This window comes from Solea senegalensis, linkage group LG8 (assembly GCF_019176455.1).
Source record: "Solea senegalensis isolate Sse05_10M linkage group LG8, IFAPA_SoseM_1, whole genome shotgun sequence".
Lineage (NCBI taxonomy): Eukaryota > Metazoa > Chordata > Actinopteri > Pleuronectiformes > Soleidae > Solea > Solea senegalensis.
Genome location: NC_058028.1, coordinates 13171798 through 13185767, shown reverse-complemented (window position 1 = coordinate 13185767; position 13970 = coordinate 13171798). Strand labels below are relative to the sequence as shown.

Below are 13970 nucleotides of genomic sequence, written 5' to 3'. Positions count from 1 at the left end.
AAAACTGACTTGACGGTATGAGCATTACAAACATGAACGTATGATCAGTCAAATGATGTTAACATATAAATGTGAAGGAGAAACACATGCCCTCATCCTTTACCTAGGTATACGTACACATGCTTTCCAAATTTTAAGACACAAATGCGGTTTAACGGTATAGCAGAGACTCAAAAGTAAGGGACTATTTTACAACAGTATAACCCTCATTATACTGTTTATTCAGCAGTTTTATGAATTATTTACAGATTTAGCTTGGATCTCTGCAACTCATCGATAAATAAAAAAGGACAGAAAATAATTATAATGGAAGGTTTATATATATATATATATATATCGATGCGTTGCAGAGATCCAAGCTAAATCTGTAAAAAAAACAATATATACATATATTTTGGAAGTCTACTCCAGCAAATCTTAAAGATGTAGCTTGGTGGTTCAGAAAAGAGAAATGTTTTATTGTATTATAATTATTATAATAAATATAACTATTATGGTTATTTTACTCTTGCCATTACCTTTGATCCATAAGCGATCCATCTTTCCTCCCTTTGACTTTTAATTTTTTTAAAAATGTTTACAGATCAGAGGATGACACTAAGGAGATGAGAGGATGAGATAAAGAACTACAAACTGAACTGAGAAAAAGAACTGGTGAACTGTGGAGGGGCAGCATTACACCTCTAACTGTACAGTCTGCCGGAAATTATCATTAGAAGAAGAACGCTCACGTTTCATAAACAAACAACAAAAAATCGTCACTCCACGCTAGATACACGTCACTCTAGTTACGCTAAATCTGTCCGCTCTCGCGATACCACGCGCAGTTTCCCAGCCAGCACTGTGGTGGTGTTGCGTGTGCGCGATAGAGACAGACAAGGAAAGATGGCGACGCAGGAGAGCGAAGTGGCCACATCCTCCGTGAGCAACGGCGAGGTAAAAAATGAATGACACTACTTTGACCGGTGTACACGTCGGGGCGAAGTGTATCGTTGTTTTCGTTCGAGCGACGAGCGCTGTACCGCGGACCTTTAAACGCGTTACCAATTGTTACATGAGCCCCGGTGACGTTGTAAGTGCCGGTTGGTTTAAAAACGACGAGCCGAGAAATGATGGCCGTACACGGTTTACATGTGCGGAGACGGAGCGGCGTTGTCGGTGAAATGTCACCCAAAGACACAGGGTAACGTTAAGGCGACAGGATACGTGTATGTCCCCAGGTGTGACGGTGTGAGCCGACCGAATGCTGCGGGGTGTCAGTGAGCCTCCACAAGGCCCTGAACATGAGCGACGCAGCCTGGCTTCATGATCCCGGGCCAGTCCCCCGCATTTCCCTACTGTTACTTTACTTATAACTGCCTGTCTTTCGTTCACAGGGCAAACCTCAACTCAACGTAGATATTATATTAATCCCACAAATAATGTCCTGGGAGCCGTTTACCTTGATAATGATACGCTTAGGTTATGTGATGAATCAGGTGTAGCATTGAGCAGGTGGTGAGCAGTCTTTTTCCAGCGTGACTAATGTGTCACAAGTTAACCGTTCAGAGTGAAACATCAGTTTTAAAAAGAAAAGAAGCAAACTGTCATTCTTCATCTCAAATATGGATTTTGCCTTTAGACAATCACTAATAGTGATGTGGAATTCTAAGACAAATATTTGGTAAAGCGTGAGTACATTTTCCTGTTAATACAACTAGGTAGGGCTGTAACGATTAATCGATTACTAAATTAATTGTCAGCATTTGATAATCAATTAATCAGTTAGAGTGTTTTTGTCAATTAAAACAAGCTTTCTGATTTTTCAGCTTCTTAAATGTGAATAATTTCTTGTTTCTTTGCTCTAACAAGAAATCATTAAAACTGCACAAATTTGGTTTGAGGACAAAACCAGACGTTTGAGAACATAATTTCCAGGTTTGGTAAAACACGGATCAACATTTTACAGAAAGAAATCCACAGATTATGTAAAAAAATGTGTGCCTCCCCTACACCACTCAGCCTTAATATTAAAAACACTTAATAGCCTTTGTATTTTACTCATTGGCTACTTATCAGTATCACACACACAGTCAAATGGCAATCACATAATCTCATTTGTTTTAGTGATACTGCAGGTCAAGACACAAGAATTGAAAAGTCTCTATAGAAATAAATGTATCAGTGTTTACAAATGATCTACATCTGAAATGGTTTTCTACATTTATCTATAGAAAATGTACTGTAAAGGAAAATGAAATTTCAAAGTTAGGTGCAAATTCCCTCTAAACAATTTAAACAATGTATGTGTTAATGAATTAAAAACATATATATAATAATTTAGGGGAAGATGCAGCAACAACATTGAAACAGCTAACTGGTTTTAGTGTATCTAAGTGTCAGTGCTTGCTCACTCATTTGTGTGTTCTTTTAAAACAAAGTTCCTACAAATTGAGAATGTTGTTCATTTCCAGTTTCATACAACCATGTGAGTGAGAGGTATGCTGAAGAACAGGTTAGTTTTTTTTGTAATTCAGCAAACTAAACCCTTTTATCCAGACAATCAGATTTGACCTATTCTGACCTTCAATACATTAGTTATCAATTAAAACATTTAAACATATTGCTGAAGATTCATGGTCCAAGAAACTGATGGTCATTGCTGTTTCTGAAATTAAATGCTAATATGCAAGTGGCAGAAACTAGGTCAAGGCTGTGTGCATTTAGTATGTGTTGTTGTATATTAGATTTGCTCCATCAGGGCAAATGTGCTGTTTGTTTTACAGAATGCATTTTTATTATTATTGAGACCCAGTGCAGATGAGGGAGAGCATTAGGTCAGTGTTGTGAACTCTGTGCCTTCCTACTGACAGACACAGTGTGAAATATTTGCTGTGAAGCCTGACTACGTGGTTAATTGTTAATCCCTTTTCAGTGTGTAAATTGTAAATTATTATCCTACGCAGCAACTCATTGAGTAGATTGGTGACCTGTCTGTAATGTGTATGACATTGATCCTGCAAGAGGCATGTTTCCATGTTTCCAATGCAATTTACGATAAGCACAAAGCGTCATGTACTAGTTCCTCTATATAATAATATAAGGCGGCTCCTTAATTTGTGGTCAGTTGTCGCTATGGGGAAACTTGGACTTTGTTAGGTAACATTAGCAATTAAAACATGTACGTTGTCTTTAGTAGTTAGCCCTGAGCCATTCAATATGGCCTAAAATCAAAAAGGCGTGTCATTTTTGGTGTGGTGAGGGCACAGCAACAGTACAGCACTGCTATATAGCTCTGCACTGCCTCTGCTACAATTGATGTTCTGCAGACACTTAATGTAGAACATCTCTTCATCTTTGGCCTACATCTTACTGGAAATAGTCGGGTTTGGCTTATTGAAAACCAGGAAGTGACCATGCATGTAGTCAGTTGCCCGTGTTTAAAAAAAGAGGCGCTGTCAGGGAGGATGAAGAACCTTATTTTATTAATAGAGGTGTTACAGATGCTTAATTAACAAACTATATCATTTATGTCCACTTGTATGAATGTTACTGAAATGGAACATTTTTACCCTCAAGCATTTTGTGTTTCCACAGGCCAGTCAGGGAGACTGGTCCCTTGTGTTGGTGACAACAGGGGAGATTAGATGTTTAGATAGTGAACGAGTCTCATGACTTGGCATGTGCTCATCTATTGTGTCACTTGAATAGAGTGTGGCCTTGTGGAGGGGTGACATGCTGAAGCTCAAGGAATTGAAATCAGGTTAAAATAACAGACATTGGTGATTGTTATATTATGCAAATATCCATGTTAATGTTTCCATTAAAATAACAGTTGGAACAAATATGTGACATGCTATTTTTCATATAATTACACACACAGGATTGTAGTTAAATAAAATGGTTGGTCACCACCCATTTTCCCCGACTCCATAATTGACAAGCTGAAATGAGAGAATAATTAATCAAATTAATGGGTTTCTCATTAATAATCAATTTGCCCTGTAAACCATCAGAAAATAGTAAAACTGTAGATACTATAGGCAATGCTCATAAATGACACCTGTAGCTGTTCAGTGGAATACAGTCAGCATTTAAACATAATTATAGTTTGAGTACACACTCTATTTAAGTCCTCATTGATGACTGCTGGGAACCAACGTCTCACCTTTGGAGACGTTTTTTGGAAGTCCTCATTAATCCAGTCTACAGGCTGTAATAGACAAAGTGTTTCTTTTATTTTCTTCATATTCTTATTACATATTACACGCATCAGTTCAACAACAGAAATAATACGAATTGTTCATTTTAGAGGTCAAAACCACAAAGCATATTCCTTTCTCATAGGAAGTTAAATTAGCATTTTTTGTAGCTCTTATAAATCAGATTAAAAACAAAAAAAGTGCTGTTTGCCAGTATAACCTCACTTCAGCACATGTCTCAAATATGTTATTAAATCTAAAAACAAAGTTCAGAAGACCCCAGCCCACCCACTTCACTACATCGCACTTACGGCTAGCACTTTATAGTTTGGTTTACTTGAAGCTCTTACTTACTTCTAGCTCTTATTTGTACCCAAATGTTTAAATGCACTTATTGTAAGTCGCTTTGGATAAATGTGTCTGCTAAATGACATGTAATGTAGACAGTTGTCCACATGTTGGTGTGCATATGTGTTTGTAGGTGAGCAGCAATGGAACGGCTGCAACAACAGATGGCCAGGCTGTGCAGACGGCCGAAAACGCACAGGACCCTCAGCAGCAGCAGCAACCAGCACCAAATGCATGGCAAGTCATCAAAGGTGTCCTCTTCAGGTGAGCTATACTTTTGTTTTAATCTGAAGGCTTGAAAATGGGCAACAAGTGCAAAGAGGAAACTTGAATTAAGACTGTCATGATTGTTTGTCTGGGCAGACAATTGGAGAATGGACTAGTCCAGTCGAAGTTCATATTGCGTTTTTGATGCGTCTTTTATCTACAGTTGTCATGATGTGTTAATTAGCTGCAGCTGCAGGCTACATGTTGTCATCTGTGTTTTCCCTCTCCCCCTTGTCATGGCTGCTAAACATGACTCAGGGGGTGGTGCCATATCATCGATTCTTCTTTGATTTTGATTACAGAGTTGAGATCATGGAAGCTCAACTATGAATGATAAGCAGTTTTTTTTCCAAACCAGGTAACGGGGGCGCTTTGCCCTCTTGTGCGTCCTATTTCTGGGAATAAATAACTTTAAATTTCTTCACTATAATACACTGCAGTGCCACTAAACTAAAAAATCAGAAACACTTCGCAGTGTTCCTATAGATTACATTACACCAGTCATTGTGGAAAAAAGTATATTTCTTTGTCAATAATACACACAGTGTACCCTGGTGGTTATGCTTAATATCTTGGTTTTAATGGTCTTATGTTTTTTGTAACCCAAGATGAGGAGATCCTCAATAATTTTACAATTTTCTCAAATTAATTTGCCCAATTTAATTAAGTGTGGTAATACAATCTACAGAAGAAATGTGAAATGTGCCACCAGTTACAGCCTCTCTTTGATTGGTTTAAAGTCATTTGCCATGGGAGCAATCAGTAGTGTGACTTTCTGACCCAATGTATCCTCTCCAGCTCGGAAGACTAATTTTTGGTTAAAAATGAGGTTGTAGCTGGTTCTTCTACATCACTATGATTCAAAATGTGTCTCGCTTTTGTTTCAACAATATTTCGCGTCAAGGTCATTGATTGCAAAAGTTTGAATCTGTGAATATCTTTCCTGGACAACAATACATTGTGCAGTTTCCTGGGGTCCCATTGAATTTCCTCAGGGATTCATACAAATCAGTATCTGTGGATCCCAGCCTCACACCCTGGTCATTGTCACTTCCGGCTATTAACCTCAGGCAAGGGATACAGATCAATGAAAACCAGGACAAACTGTCTAAAAAAAACAGTTTTTACCCAAAGGCAATCATGGCCCTTAACTCCTCAATGTGAAATAGTCTGTTCTTGGCCCTAAACCCACTGTGCAATATTCTTGTATAGAGTTACTTTACCAGTGCAATCTGTTTTTCTCTTTTATGCTTGATATGTATATATTTTTTTACTATTATTGTTCTTAAATTTTGTATACTTCATTTGAGTCGACAGCACCTCCCTTAAATTTTTTTTCAAAACCTTTGAAAAAAATTACAATAAAGACTATTTTTATCTTATCTTATAATGGAAATCAACATGACTGCATTGTTCAAAATGTTTTTACCCCTGTTGTACTACATGCAAATGTTGCAAGGTACATGATCTGCAGACATTTATTAATGTACACTTTTGTCAAGGAAGGTCATCAATTGTTACAAAGACCTGGTTGTGTTCTTCACCATTTAAACCTAGTCTCTCACCTTTTTAAGTTAAATAAAATATAAAATAAGCCTAAGCATGCCCCTTTTTTGACCACACATTTTTAAAAGCTCCACAAAACCAGCCTCTTCGCAGCTCATAGACTTAATGTCATTCTCTGCTCAGAGTGTCTTAACTCAGTATAACCCAAATGTTTAAAGAGCTTTTCTGCTGTTTCCTAATGTTTGTTTAGAATCTTCATAATCTGGGCTATCAGTAGCTGGTTCCGCAGAGGTCCGTCCACGCCCGACCCCAACACACCTGCTGGGGCACCGAGGGTCCCCAGCAGGAACCTCTTCCCCAAGGACACCCTCATGGTATTGCACTGCCGACTGTTGGATGAATTTAATTGAATTTAAGCAGTTCATTCTTAAATACTTAAAAAGGGTGTCTCTCCGTGTAATATCATTAACACCTTTTGTTTTCTCATTGTGTCGACAGGACCTGTATGTGTATGTGTCCCTGGAGGAGGTGTTCTCTGACTTCAACAACACAGATGCCCTGTTTTGGTTCCACAGAGACCTCGTCTATGGAGACTGGAACATGGGAGAGGATGCAGATGGCTGCTACCAGCACTACAAGGAGATGGACATCCCAGAGGTGGGTATTACTGAGGTGACACGTGAGAGTTGGGAAAGGGGTGTGAGACAGAGGTGAAATGAGACAGGTTTGTCCCAGGAATGTGTATTTCCTATTAATTCTTTTTTTGTGGTGTTTGTTTGCAGAAAGTACTGCAGAACAGTTCGCTTTATATTCACGTCTACTTCACCAAAAGTGGATTTCACCCAGACCCCAAGCGCAAGGGGCAGTATCGCAGACTGGCAACAGTTCATGCATCAAGAAGTAAGCACATGTGCAAAACTCAAAACTCTTGTAAACACTGAACAGAAATAGTCAATCCTAATTTAATTTTACACTTTTAGTGCTGAATAAATTCAAGAGGAGAAAGTTTCTCAAGACTAAGAATCTACTGACTGGAGAGACGGAAGCAGATCCTGAAATGATCAAGGTTGGTGTTTTTGTTGGGTGATGCCCACGTCATTGGCATTGTGATGTGATGAAACCTTGGGAAAAACCTCCAAATGTGTTTGTTTACAGCGGGCTGAAAGCCACGGTCCAGTGGAGATTATTTCTCACTGGCATCCCAACCTCACCATCAACATGGTGGATGACCACACAGCCTGGGTTAAAGGCTCTGTTCCTCCTCCACTAGATCAGCGTAAGTTCATCAGATCTCTTGTTTATTCTGACCACTATGCTGTGACAACTGCTATAGAAGTTTGACCAAACAAACAATATGCTTGATTTATACCCACTGAGTGTGCATGGCTGATGCACAATGGCTCCAAAGGTTGTCACTGCGCTTTATGTGTAACCTGTCAAGTGCATGCTGAACCCTTTTGAGGGAAGACTGGCCATGCAAAATTTGGCTTTACAAGCAGCTCTACAGGACCACAGAGACAAATAGCTATTTTGAAGTAGATAGGCAAAGTCACTATGAGGAAAAAAAGACACATACAAGCTGTATCAAGCATCGTTTCTCTCTTTTAATACTTAAATATGGCCTATTTAATGTGTGAAAACAAAACTCAAATGTAAATAAATGTTTCTAATATAAAAAGTTGTTCACTTATGTGTCTGAAGTAGCATTAAATTAAATTCTTAATCATTTCTTACTCAGCTTTGACAGCACAGTCCCACTGACCACACGTAAAATAAGAGCAATGTATCAGTCGAAATATGGAATACAAGCTTTCATCTGTTCTAATGTAACCATTTTAAGCATCTTAATCAGACTTGATGCTCATCAACAGACTAGTTTGTTTGTACACCGCCTAGTAGTTTTGAGCATGAGCACTTCAGTGTCTGCTTGTACAGTGTGTCGTCTGCAGAGCTCTGCACGTTGACATTCTTGCTTTATCACCCCATCACTAGATGTGAAGTTTGACGCAGTAAGTGGGGACTACTACCCCATTGTGTACTTCAATGACTACTGGAACCTTCAGAAAGACCACTACCCCATCAACGATACACTGAAGAGCCTCCCCCTGCTACTCACCTACTGCCCGCTGTCTTTGTGGCGCTGGCAGCTGTACGCTGCCCAGAACGCCCGCTCACCATGGAATTTCCTGCCCGAGGACACCTACGAGCAGTCTGATGAAGACCAAGACTCTGTCAAGGTATGAGGTTAGAGGTTAAGGAGATGGAAAATAGAGGTGGGGATGAATCCGATGTGACAAAATAAAGGTATGTTTGATTCTGTAAGCAATAAAATGACTCTTTAAAGTCATTTTTCTGGTTAGTCATCTGACAGAAATGTAAATGGCTATTATATCATTACTTGGATCACAAGAGTACTGTGGTATAGGAAGTGAATTATGATTACCATCTGAAGTACCTGGACAGATTTATGCTCTGTTGGCACTGCAATCAAACCTGTTATCAGGCTATATAAAATGAAGATGTCTTACATGAGCAAATTGAGATGAAAAACTCTGTTTAGGTGGCCCTTTTGGAAACCAACCCATACCTGCTGGGACTCACCATTGTCGTCTCCATTGTGCACAGCATCTTCGAATTTCTCGCCTTTAAAAACGGTAAGGTCATAGTGAACCACTGTGTATTCAGAATGGTTTGTACTGTGTCTTTCTACCTCAAGCCTCACCTCTCCACCATCTCCTCCACAGATATCCAGTTCTGGAACAGCAGACAGTCTCTCGAAGGTCTGTCTGTGCGATCCATCATATTTGGAGTGTTTCAGTCTCTGGTTGTGCTGCTGTACATCCTGGACAACGAGACCAACTTTGTGGTGCAGGTCAGCGTCTTCATTGGTCTTCTCATTGACCTGTGGAAAATCACCAAAGTCATGGACGTCAAAGTAAGTCAGACCAACACTTATGTTTGTGATGCAATGTTGTTTGATTCAATTGTTTTGCTACAGGGACAATTGAGTAGAAAGAAAAGAAACTGCATCCCTTATGAGCTTTTCAGTCACATCCTTCGATGAGATTAAGTTTAGTTTGAATGAAAATGCAAGTGGAGTGCAGTGAAGTCCTAAGAAGCCTATGAATTGATAAGTCGGTTTCCTCTGTGTCCCTTTCATGTCAACACATCTTTTTCCTGCTATTGTACCGTAATTCCTGTAACCACCTATTTTTCTCTTTCATTAGCTCGACAGAGAGAACAAAATCGCAGGGATACTCCCAAGATTGGTATTCAACGACAAGTCAACATATGTGCAGTCTTCAACCAAAGTCTATGACGACGTGAGTTAATCCAGTATTCTGCTGAAGCTCATCAAGCACTAGCTGCATTCAGAGCATGTGGTCGTCAAAATACATTTTAATGTCGAGTGATAGTAGTTCAACAAAGATTCTGTAAACATTTGACATTTCCTCATATTAATCAAATAAATCTTTAAAGGCTGACGAAGAATCACATCGGTACAACAATTTTGTTTTTTTAAAGCAAAAGTTGATTTATTATTCTTATGCACTCTTCCTGTGAACAGATGGCCTTCAAATACTTGTCATGGCTGCTCTACCCCCTGGTTGCCTGCTATGCGGTCTACAGTTTATTGTATGTAGAGCACAAAGGCTGGTACTCATGGGTACTCGGCATGCTCTATGGCTTCTTGTTAACCTTTGGTAAGTTTTTCTCTTTCAAGCCTTTATATTTGCAAGCACTTAAACCATATTTGTTATTTTTTTTAACCATTTATTTATACCGGTTATCCCATTGAGACATAGGGTCTCATTTTCAAGAGAGACCTCTTGAATATCATTACTTATCACCACATTCAATTGTAATAACATTTATATTGAATATTCTGACTGTAACAGCAACGTTAAGTTCATTAAATACTGCAATGGCTCTCAGTGCTGGTGATTGAGTTACTAAATAATGTATTATTTTTACTTCGTTTAGTACCATCTCAATAACATTTCAGTATGCTCTGCACCTCGGTAGTTTGTTGGAACTTGGACCATTCAGATCATTGTGCAGCTAAGAGAAAACAAGAGCGTTCTCCTTGACTGTTCCTTGGCACCTACTCTGCATACAGGTCCTTTCTGGTGCACCTACAAAGAAACTAAAAAAAAAGAAGCTGTAAGGCAGTCGGACGACAAACCCAATAAAATGTGTGTCAGTATTGGCAGAGACTTGAATGGAATAAGTTTGTCTGTCCTTTCTCAGGACATTGAGTAAATGAATTGGCACAAAGGCATTTTTGTGTCTAAAAGATTACACTTAATCCATATATACCATATGTGTGGTCGCTGTTGCTCTCCATGAAACTGGTATTTTGAGGTTTGTCTGAATTATTAATGTACTCTGTAAGCCCAGTTTATTATTATTATTATGGTGGATGCACACTCTGCTAATGTTTTTGTGCTTGCATCATGGTTACGTCCTATTCCCAGTAGCCTCTGCTAGTGTACGGGGTATTAATAGACTTCATGAGGTCTCTCTCAGTCATGCTGCCTGCTGTCAATTTACTGCAGTATTGAGTCTTTCTGTGATCTAACCAGCTCCTTTCTTCTCTCTGTTCTAGGTTTCATTACAATGACGCCGCAGCTTTTCATCAACTACAAAATGAAGTCCGTGGCTCACCTCCCATGGAGGATGCTCACATACAAGGCTCTAAATACCTTTATTGATGACCTGTTTGCCTTTGTCATCAAGATGCCCATGATGTACAGGATAGGATGCCTCAGAGACGGTACGTCTTATTTGAAAAGAAGGTTGATATATGTACATATTAGGGCTGTCAATCGTTTTAAAAAGAACTAATTAATCGCACAATTTTCATTAATTAAGCAGGAAAATAAACTTGAAGCTTATAACAGATCTTTATTTATATAAAATTATGGAATGAATGTAGAATCAACACAAAAAGTATATTTCAATTAAATTCAAAGACTGTTTTAATGGCTTTTTTTAAACTTTAAATACAGTTTCTCTCCTGCAAAGTACAGATTTGGCACCAAAAAAGCATCTTGATGTTTTAGACATGTTAAAATCAGGGAAATAACATACACACAGAAAACACTGGACACTGAAAGAGAGTGCACAAACGCACACAAGTCAGGGAGGGCAAGAGAGAAAACACAAAGCTGCATGCACACACTTAACTTTTGTCTAACAAGTCGGGTAACTTTTTAAAATGACACTTTCCGCCTAAAAGTCCGTCCTTATCCATCTTTGCGCCGTAGACTGTCCTGTAACCGGGATGGCTTGGTTTGACTGCACATGTCGCCACCGGAAGTAAACAAACAACGTATACTGCGTTCATTTTTTTAACGTGCTAAATTACTTAAATTAACGCTGACAACACTAATATATATATGTGTTAATCTGTTTACTGGGGGAAAGTTAAATAATCATAATGATCCAGTGAAGAGGATTTAAGAATTAGATGTGCTCCCACAGTTGGTTATTGTCAGCAGACGGTTTATCCCAGTTTATTTTCTGATCTTCTTATTCTTGTTTATGAAGGGCTGCACCTGCATTCACTACACATCATTAGGATTTGTCCTAATTGTGATTGAAGACCGGTTAAACCATTACTGGGCTAGCAAGCACAACTACTGCTCTACTGTTTAGCTTATCACAAAATAGACAGCAACAGAAGCTAAATTTCCAAACTTCATTTTAACCATAACACAACCAACTATGCAGTCTCATGTCCCTCAATTATGTGACTGGTCCCCAAGTTAAAAATGCACAATGTTTAGTACAAATTTGATTACTTCATTAAACCTTGATGACGTAGTTTGATTTCTATTTGGACTAACCTTTGTTTCCTGTCCTGCAGATGTTGTGTTCTTCATCTACCTTTACCAGCGCTGGATTTATCGGGTCGATCCCAACAGGGTCAATGAGTTTGGCACCAGCGGAGCAGACCAGGACCAGAACAGCACGGCAGCTGCAGACTCTGCTTCCACCACACCTGCCCTCACAGACAAATCAGAGGGGGAGAAGAAGAACGATTAAGCAAGACCACGCCCTTGCTGCTGGGGCAAAGAGGACTTGTGAAAATTAGGCAGGGAGGAGAGTTGTTGTTGTTGTTTAGCTGTCATGGACACCGCTACGAAAAAAAAGATGCAGTTCAACTGTTGTTCCCTTTCGATTTCTGTGTGGATCCACAGAGAATCATATTCAGTGTAGACTTGGTAAATTCTTATTTCTGTTTCCCGCCCGTCCCTACCCTCTCGTTTTGCGGTTCAAGTGAAGTAAAAACAAAACGTGATGTACTGTATTCTGTATGACTTTTGAGAGGGTAACCGTATTTTTGAATGGAGGCTAGGAGGGGAACAGATCGCAGTTATGCTCTCCTTTTTTTTTTTTTATTTTACATAGAGGGAAGAAAGTGGCCAAGTGCAAATTTTGTTGTTTGTGTAGAGTCCTTGTGAACTTTTCTTTTCATTCCATTTGAGCACCATGTTTCTGGTCATGTGGAAACTGGTGAGTAGTGTTGGAGGAAAATTGGAAAGGTCCTGAAGAAGAGAGGCGTTGACTGGAGACGAGATGAGACGGCCCCTATTGGACACTACCCACAAGACCGTGACTACTTCCCTCAATTTTAAACCAATGATTAATGTTCTTAACTTGAGCATAAAAAATAACAGCCTTGTTGGTATTAATATAAATATATTAATATTGTCAATGACTTAATTTTTTGTATTTTTTTTCAGTAACTGAAACATTCTTCTTTATGTCCTCAAAATGTATAGAATCTCAGCTTGTCATGTTCATAACACAAATGTCAACTGTAGCAATATCTCTATTGCAAGTCTAACTTTTATTTCCCCCTTGGAGCGAATGCCTGAGTCATCAAATGATTTCACACTGCGAGCCAAATCGCCCCGACAGACACAGTGGAGACGTGTCGGGCGTGTGCTGCAGGAATTAGTGTCTTTTTTTTTTGTTTTTCAGAGTGCCGTAAATCCAGAAACAACTGAGGGTTTGATGTTGGTACATATAAAATTTTGAGCATTCATGTTTATAGTAAAATTCAGTGTGATTTAAATTGTCTATGCAATGATTTGATTTAATTGTTTGCACACTGTGTTGAGTTCAAACTATATTTTTGCATGAAAAACGTATTCTTATTAATGGTTAAAGGAAATACAGTTTATGTTTGTCCTTGGGCAATATGCACATTATGTGTTAAGGCCTTTTGTAAATTTATTGTTATGCGGAGATTCAACCTTAGATTTGGTTCAGGGTTTTTTTAGACTGCAACGCCCCTGCAGCTGATTGGCGGATCTATTTATTTGTGTGTATAATTGCTTCCCCTAAATGCCTCAACTTTCACTCTTGGTTTCCTTTAAACTGCCTGTTCTTCATGTGACCAGCAGGGGCCACTGCTGCAACTTATATATTCAACAAGCTTTCAGTTGTGAACCAATTTTAACGACACTAAACAGTCGGGGAAATTTTTTTTCTGCCTTGGATCAGATAAAGAGGTGGAATTCATTATGACACAAGGAATTCATACTTCCTTATCGGTTTGTAACAAAAACTGTTAGTGCAATGACAGAACCCAGATAAATAATTCAGAGTTCCTCTATTTTAGCCATTCCAAAACTCATCATTTTTGAAAATGAC

General features: G+C 38.9%; 1 protein-coding gene across 1 annotated transcript; it reads left to right on the top strand.

Moving 5' to 3' along the window:
* Positions 1-854: 854 nt before the first annotated feature.
* Positions 855-13389, top strand: clptm1 (CLPTM1 regulator of GABA type A receptor forward trafficking). The gene is made up of 14 exons (XM_044032700.1): positions 855-936; positions 4663-4793; positions 6553-6676; positions 6801-6959; positions 7085-7202; positions 7283-7368; positions 7458-7578; positions 8295-8539; positions 8863-8956; positions 9047-9237; positions 9530-9625; positions 9871-10006; positions 10912-11079; positions 12175-13389. The coding sequence occupies exons 1-14, from the start codon at positions 886-888 to the stop codon at positions 12351-12353; spliced, it is 1899 nt and encodes a 632-aa protein (XP_043888635.1). The 5' UTR covers positions 855-885; the 3' UTR covers positions 12354-13389.
* Positions 13390-13970: the final 581 nt, after the last annotated feature.

Coding starts and splice junctions, on each gene's coding strand:
- clptm1 (XM_044032700.1), top strand. CDS start 886: ATGGCGACGCAGGAGAGCGAAGTGGCCACATCCTCCGTGAGCAACGGC. Junction 937..4,662: donor CCTCCGTGAGCAACGGCGAG/GTAAAAAATGAA, acceptor ATGTGTTTGTAG/GTGAGCAGCAATGGAACGGC. Junction 9,238..9,529: donor CCAAAGTCATGGACGTCAAA/GTAAGTCAGACC, acceptor CTCTTTCATTAG/CTCGACAGAGAGAACAAAAT.